The 8,232-nt window shown below is 39.7% G+C and overlaps 1 protein-coding gene across 1 annotated transcript in view; it reads right to left on the bottom strand.

The window, feature by feature from the left end:
- Nucleotides 1-397: 397 nt before the first annotated feature.
- The window catches only part of LOC131102050 (hippocalcin-like protein 1), a 224,045-nt gene continuing 216,210 nt past the window's right edge, over nucleotides 398-8,232 (bottom strand). Inside the window, exons 2-5 of the mRNA XM_058047529.2 lie at nucleotides 7,414-7,591; nucleotides 6,489-6,770; nucleotides 4,912-5,017; nucleotides 398-3,238 (exon numbers count right to left, since the gene is read on the bottom strand). Coding sequence (XP_057903512.1) covers nucleotides 3,141-3,238; nucleotides 4,912-5,017; nucleotides 6,489-6,770; nucleotides 7,414-7,509 — 582 coding nt within the window. The 5' untranslated portion in view covers nucleotides 7,510-7,591 and the 3' untranslated portion in view covers nucleotides 398-3,140. The remainder of the gene's footprint in view (nucleotides 3,239-4,911; nucleotides 5,018-6,488; nucleotides 6,771-7,413; nucleotides 7,592-8,232) is intronic.

The following is an 8,232-nucleotide window of genomic DNA, read 5'->3' as shown; positions in this document are numbered from 1 at the left end:
TTTGTATATGTGTGGTAATGTTTGCTGACAGTGAGTGACCTGACAGGAAGGACTGGTTATACACACTCACGCACACACACACACACGAGTGCACAAACGTACTCATGGAATGATTAGCAAACAGCGTGATCTTCTGGTCAGAAGAAGGAGCCTAATGTGATGGTAACGATCCCTTGCAGTAATGATTGCAGTCATTACTTTCAATTGGTAAACAGGAGCTTATGCAATTTAATGGGACAATGTTCCTTGCACCGTATTCTCCATGCACGAGTTTGATTTTAGGAGCCCTAATTTGTTCCAGAAATGGCACCATTTCCACAGAAAATGGTGTATGATTGTTGTTAAATATATATATATATATATATATATATATTTGCCAGGTATGACTAGTTAGACATTTGCTAGGAGTACTGCTTTTATTGATAACCAACACACATGAAATTAAATTCAGAAACCAGAAGTGACAGAAGAGTCCACACATGCAGATTTCCAAACAAGTATTTCTATTTCAGGTCCATTAGAACAAATATCCTCAAATGATTTCGTTTTTTTTTTCATGCAGAAAACATAAAGTTTAGGAAGGTTTATGTTGATGGGTTGGTGACAAGGAAGAAAGAATTAATCCAATAGGAGATAACCAGTTCATTGGAGGAGGCAGTGACAATAGAAAAACTTCCATGTTGTTCTTTATCCTACCAGCAGGAGGCAGTGGTGGCAGTGACCCCCCCCCCTCCCAAAAAAAAAAAAAACATAGGAAGGAAGCTTAAATGCAAAATATCAGTCCTGATGTCACAAATTCAGTGTGCTATAGCTAAGTCTTGGCTATACGATCGAAGAATTACATATTTATAAGCATCATATGCTGATCATGTTAGAAGAATGAAGAGGTCATATTATGAGGAAAGGCTTGGAATTCCACAGAGGATGTCCAAATTCCCATGGAATGTCACCAAATCCTTCAAATAAAGTATGAACATGACGAGAATGGCGTGACAGCATTAAAAAAAGAAATCCAAATAACAATGGTGTCATTTTAGATGAAAGTCGTCTACGTTTACATGAATAAAATCAAAAAGTGGTCATGTTACGGGAAAAACGTTAATAAATAAAGTCATAATATGACAAGAAAAGATTATTCACAATTTTAGCACAATTGCCCCTCATGATTTTTAGTATTTTTGTTATTTAACTTGAAAAAAAAATAAAATTATTAAATTATAAAAAAAATACTTTCACAGTTTGCAACAAAAAATTCAATTCATAGATTCAATTTATTTTCTGGGAATGTTAATAATTCTGGTAATTTCTGTTCTATAGTCCAGCTTTCTTTTCATAAATGTACAATTATTTTTCCATGTTATTTATTTCTGTCAAATCAAATGATTTTTCCTGTGCTATTATGACTTTAGTCTCATTTTCTCAATTTTGATATTATGTTTTGGTCATTTAGTATAATACGACTTTAAGTAATACCTAGGGTGGCATGGTGGTCGAGTGGTTAGCGTGCAGACAGCTCACAGCTAGGAGACCAGGGTTCAATTCCACCCTCGGCCATCTCTGTGTGGAGTTTGCATGTTCTCCCCGTGCATGCGTGGGTTTTCTCCGGGTACTCCGGTTTCCTCCCACATTCCAAAAACATGCTAGGTTAATTGGCCACTCCAAATTGTCCACAGGTATGAATGTGAGTGTGAATGGTTGTTTGTCTATATGTGCCCTGTGATTGGCTGGCCAAAAGAGAGAAAAAGCGGTAGAAAATGAATGAATGAATGAAAGTAATACCTAGACCTGTTTGGTAAAATGTCAACTTTATGCTGATAAAATTGTGTTTCTTCCTCACCCACTCGTTTGTTTTGGGAAAATTCCAACTTTTTGACGATTCTCCCAGTAGTCTACATGTTGTGGCCCTCGTACTTTATTGCGTTCGCCCGACGCCTAGCTATTTCACACCGAATAAGCATGGCGCATTATCAGCCTGCAGCTTGTAAACACAGCTATTAACGACACCATGAGCGGCCTTAAAATCCTAAAAAAAAAACAAAGAAAACATCCAAGCCACTGCCGCCGTTATCCCTTCAAACATGTCCCTTCATTTACCTGCCAAGTTAAGCAGACTAATCCAGGAGGCGATTAAAGCGTTCCCTGTGATGAGCGAGCCCTTAGTGAGTGACCGAGCTGCAAAAAGACACCGCCGTGCGTAACTCTTGTTTCATGCAGTGCAGGTGGGTTTACGACTATTATCTGCTTACTGTAACGCCATAAATATAATAATAGTAATACTGGTCAAATCAACCTCAAGCATTCCGTACACTGACATGCACACACACAATCAGACTTGTTGCAAACTCACGTCGTCTCAAATCAAATGTGCTACCGTTGCTTCGATATCAAACGCGTGATATTTTTAAACGTATCTTAACTCGCGCTGCGTCTCTGGCTGTCTCTCTCTGTCAATGTAAACTAGCTTAGATAGCGCCACACTTCAAAGGAAAATGGCATGAATGCGGAAAACATGTACAAAACAAAAAAAACATACAAAAACATTTAAAAAAAATGAACAACCTATGGAATAAATAATACTACTAATAATGTAAGCACAAGAATAAATAATATAATAATCCTAATAAATTCAATGAAAGTCATAATCTATAAAATGTCCTAATAATAACAAAATGACATTAAAAGCCGCCCCAGAACCCCCCCTCCATTCCCCCGGGGTTCCGCTACATAATACTGCCTTGCAAACACCAAAGAGTGTGCACACAAAAACACCAGTGAGCTTCATAGTATGGTACACGTTAGACATATACTATAATATACATATATACATGATATACACACGTGTGTGTGTGTGTGTGTGAGATCTGGATGAGACGGCGCTCATGTTCCAGAGAGAGACAGAAAGAGATATGTCGACTCATCAAAGCATATGTCCCTTGGAAATTTCTAAAATATACAAAAATAAATCAATCAAACCACGAGATCTCCAATCCCTTTGCAGACGTGTGAGTGTCATAATATTCATAAAAACGAGTGATATGAGAGAAACCATCATGCATTTATCTGTCAACGACCGTTGTTTGTAGTAGCAACAGAGAGGCTGAGGGGGGCGGCGAGCAGGTTTTTGTTTTTTTTCTTTCTGTTCAGAACTGGGAGGCCGAGCTGGGGTCGCACTGGAGTAGCCGAACGATGGAGGGGTCGCTTTTGGCACCTTTGATGAACTCCTCCAGGGATAACTTGCCTATGGGTGGGGGGAAGGGGGGGGGGATAGAAGAGGAAGTTGGGGACTGCTCAATCATTGCATTGGAATAACATTGAATTACGTTACTTATTCAATACAGAAAACATAGAATTATGTCATAATGTTACAAGAAAAACTCATGAGGTTACAAAAAAAAGAAGTTGGAGAGTTACAAGAAATGGTTGTAATGTTCCAAAAAAAGTCGGAAAGCTAGGAGAAAAAATTTATGTTACAAGAAAAAGTTGCAAGAAAAAAAAAGTTTAGTTACAAGAATTAAATGCTACATGAATAAAGGTTACAATAAAAAGTTGTGACTTTAAAAGAAAAAGTCATAATGTTACAAGAATAAAGTTGTCATATTAGAAGAAAAAAGTCGCAATGTTACAGGAAAAAAGTCGTAATGTTACAAGAATAAAGTCGTAATATTAGGAGAAAAAAGTCGTCATGTTACAAGAATAAAGGCATAAAGTTACAATAAAAAGTTGTGACTTTAAAAGAAAAAAGTCGTAATATTAGAAGAAATAAGTTGCAATGTCACAAGACAAAGTCATAATGTTGCAAGAATAAAGTCGTAATATTAGAAGAAAAAGTTGCAATGTTACAAGAAAAAGTCATAATGTTACAAGAATAAAGGCATAAAGTCACAATAAAAAGTTGTGACTTTAAAAGAAAAAAAGTCATAATGTTACAAGAATAAAGTCGTAATATTAGAAGAAAAAAGTTGCAATGTTACAAGAAAAAAGTCGTAATGCTACAAGAATAAATTCGTAATATTAGGAGTAAAAAGTCATAATGTTACAAGAATAAAGGCATAAAGTTACAATACAAAGTTGTGACTTTAAAAGAAAAAAGTCATAATGTTACAAGAATAAAGTCGTAATATTAGAAGAAAAAAGTCGTAATGTTACAAGAATAAAGTCATAATATTAGGAGAAAAAAGTCATAATGTTACAAGAATAAAGGCATAAAGTTACAATAAAAAGTTGTGACTTTAAAAGAAAAAAGTCGTAATATTAGAAGAAATAAGTTGCAATGTCACAAGAAAAAGTCATAATGTTACAAGAATAAAGTCATAATATTAGAAGAAAAAAGTCGTAATGTTACAAGAATAACATCATAATATTAAAAGAAATAAGTTGCAATGTCACAGGAAAAAAGTCATCATGTCACAAGAATAAAGTCGTAATATTAGAAGAAAAAGTTGCAATATCACAAGAAAAAAGTCGAAATATGACAAGAATAAAGTCGTAATATTAGAGGAAAAAGTTGCAAAGTCACAAGAAAAAAGTCATAATATTACAAGAAAAAAGCCATAATGTTACAAGAATAAAATCGGAATATTAGAATAAAAAAGTCGCAATATTACAACAAAAAAGGCGTAATGTCACAAGAATAAAGTCGTAATATTAGAAGAAAAAGTTGCAATGTCACAAGAAAAAAGTCATAACATGACAAGAATAAAGTCGTAATATTAGAAGAAAAAGTTGCAATGTCACAAGAAAAAAGTCGTACTATGACAAGAATAAAGTCGTAATATTAGAAGAAAAAAGTCGCGATGTCACAAGAAAAAAGTTGTAATATTAGGAGAAAAAAGTCGCAATGTTATGAGAATAAAGACTTGAAAAATGATCAACAATTTTTTGCGTGACCATTTCCTGTATTGGCTGTATTACCGTCATTATTGAGGTCCATTTGTCTGAAGATCTTGTCTGTCCTCTTCTCGGGCGTGGACTCGTCCTCTGGCATCTTCATCACAGAGGACACCATCTTGTAGATGGCCTGAGCGAGAGAGCGAGAGTGAGAGAGCGAGCGAGACGAGGGTTAGAGTCGTAGCTGATGCAGCAGAGAAAAGTCAGCGTGCCAGACGCCGATAAAGAGCGTCCACGAGCCGGTGACATTTGTTTCTGCAGGATCGTCTCCCCCGGCGTTCCTCCCGCAAATGTGGCATCATCTGTGGCGTAGACGGAGGTGTGTGTTTATACCGCATTGATCCGGAGGACCGATACGACTGCCGCGCTTTCCCAGTGGCATTAAATTAACCTCTGCCAGTGAGCCCGCAGCACAAATCCACAATTAGCTCGCATGGAGCCTCCTCTGGGAATGCCGAGTGTAAAAACGGACCGTAGATCAGTGCGACGCCTCAAATGAGACCCTCTGTGATTTGACACACAGCACAGCGGCCGTCTTCAAGTCAAACGACGACAAATTGTTGATTTAACGGGTTTGGAAATGAGCAGACCCACACAATGGACGCCTCCTCTCTCATCTGGCAGCGTGCAAAGAGCTGGGAGATAATCCCACGACTGGATTGTGCACACTCAGGGATGAAGTCAGGTTAAATTTAACTTTCTAATCCACCACAACTCCAGCTCTCACATTATTCTCCAATAATGCTGCAATACTTTTAATATCCAAGAAATCATAAATCAGCACTGGGTCATTTTCATTCATTCATTCATTCATTTTCTACCGCTTTTTCCTCACAAGGGTCGTGGGGGTGCTGGAGCCTATCCCAGCTGTCTTTGGGCGAGAGGCGGGGTACACCCTGGACTGGTGGCCAGCCAATCACAGAGCACATATAGACAAACAACCATTCACACTCCTAAAAAATGAATGAATGAATGTGACATAATTATAAACGAGGAATGGATGGAACTTGTTGATGCAGACTCATGTCAGCAATGTAGGATGCTTTGTTTGGGCAAAAAACGGAGGCCAAATTTTTGAGAAAAATTCTTATGAAAACCAAATAATCCAAAAAGTAGGGTGTATGAAAACCAAGGTTTAACTGTACAAATATTCATTCATTCATTCATTTTCTACCAATTATCCTCACGAGGGTTGCGGGGTGCTGGAGCCTATCCCAGCTGTCTCTGGGCGAGAGGCGGGGTACACCCTGGACTGGTGGCCAGCCAATCACAGGGCACATATAGACAAACAACCATTCACACTCACATTCATACCTATGGACAATTTGGAGGGGCCAATTAACCTAGCATGTTTTTGGAATTCCGGAGAAAACCCATGCATGCACGGGGAGAACATGCAAACTCCACACAGAGATGGCCGAGGGCGGAACTGAACCCCGGTCTCCTAGCTGTGAGGTCTGTGCCACCCCTGGGTCATTTTCAATCAAAGTCAAATGTCCTCATTTATGAAGTGAATTCAAATTGAAATAAATCCAAATGAATCATCAACAAAGCCTCACATGTCAAGTTTGAGTCAAGTATCAAACGACCAAACGTGTCACCTGTACGATCTCCAGCATCTCCTCGCGGCTGATGTATCCGTTGCCGTCCAGGTCGTACATGCTGAAGGCCCATTTCAGTTTCTGCTCCAGCTTTCCCCGGGACGTCACACTCAGGGCGATGATGAACTCCCGGAAGTCTATTGTGCCGTCGCCGTTGGTGTCGAAGGTTCGGAAGACGTGCTCGGCGAACTTGGACGCGTCGCCGTAGGGGAAGAAGTTGGCGTAGATCTTCTTGAACTCCTCCACGTTCAAGGTTCCACTGGGACAGTCCTTTAAGAAACCCTGAAATAGGAAACATTTTTTAGTGAAAAATGAAGACTGAAATTTTGCTGCATGCTTTGAATAGGAAAACAAGGCGCCATCTGGTGGACTAAAAATAAAATTGAGAAATTTTATTTTCATTCATTTTTGTGGGGGGTGCTGCAGCCTATCCCAGCTGTCTTGGAGCGAGAGGCGGGGTACACCCTGGACTGGTGTCCAGCCAATCACAGGGCACATATAGACAAACAACCATTCACACTCACATTCATACCTATGGACAATTTGGAGTGGCCAATTAACCTAGCATGTTTTTGGAATGTGGGAGGAAACCGGAGTACCCGGAGAAAACCCACGCATGCACGGGGAGAACATGCAAACTCCACACAGAGATGGCCGAAAGTGGGATTGAACTCTGGTCCCTTGGATGTGTAGCCTCTGCGCTAACCACTCCAATGCCGTGCAGCCGGATCTGGATATTGGTGCAGCATTTTTCCCAATTTTCTCGTAATTTATGCTTTGAATAATGCATGAATCTTAATGACACAACCCATGCAGAATAGAAATGAGGATCATTTGGCCTTGGCGCTGCTGGTTTCCATGATATGGAGTATTTTTATGTTCTATGTGGCATTTTTATGCAGTCTTTCCCCGCTTGCGGTCGTACCTTGTACCACTCCTGCAGCTCGTGATCAGAGAACTCGGTGTTCTCCCGCAGGTCCTGCAGCATCTCTGGCCGCAACTTGCTGTTCTGTTTCCCCATGGTGACGGCTGTTGGGAGGGGGATCGGTGGGGTGTCTCCTTTTTTGTTTTTTTAAATCTCAGCGACGGGCCGCTTTTCACACCTGCATGAACACACACACACAGGTCAGCAATGAGTTAAGTTCTAATTAAGCACCATTAAAACTTTCATTCAATTAGAAGCAAATTACATCGGCATAGCATTTGATGAAAATATAAAACTATATGAATTATAATGGTACCTTCATTGTAAACTGCTACAAACATGAGAATTACAGTTTAATGATTGGTTTCCTGTGGCACAGCGGTCCAGTGGTTAGCATGCAGACCTCACAGCTAGGAGACCATGGTTCAATTCTACCCTTGGCCATCTCTGTGTGGAGTTTGCATGTTCTCTCCGGGTATTCCAAAAACATGCTAGGTTAATTGGTGACTCCAAATTGTCCATAGGTATGAATGTGAGTGTGAATGGTTGTTTGTCTATATGTGCCCTGTGATTGGCTGGCCACCAGTCCAGGGTGTACCCCGCCTCTCGCCCCAAGACAGCTGGGATAGGCTCCAGCACCCCCGCGACCCTCGTGAGGAAAAAGCGGTAGAAAATGAATGAATGAATGATTGGTTTCCAGATTGAGAAGACTTTAATTCTTAAATAAAATCAAATTCTACCTCGGCAAACCAACGTTCCTCCTAATCCGCATGACACGGAATGTTATAAAACACCACAAACTGCAGCATCACATTAAAT

The sequence above is a fragment of the Doryrhamphus excisus genome, linkage group LG7, assembly GCF_037039965.1.
Source record: "Doryrhamphus excisus strain RoL-2023G ecotype Guam linkage group LG7, RoL_Dexc_Guam_v1.1, whole genome shotgun sequence".
Lineage (NCBI taxonomy): Eukaryota > Metazoa > Chordata > Actinopteri > Syngnathiformes > Syngnathidae > Doryrhamphus > Doryrhamphus excisus.
The sequence above is the reverse complement of the archived record's forward strand: the minus strand, read 5'-3'. Positions and strand labels throughout refer to the sequence as shown.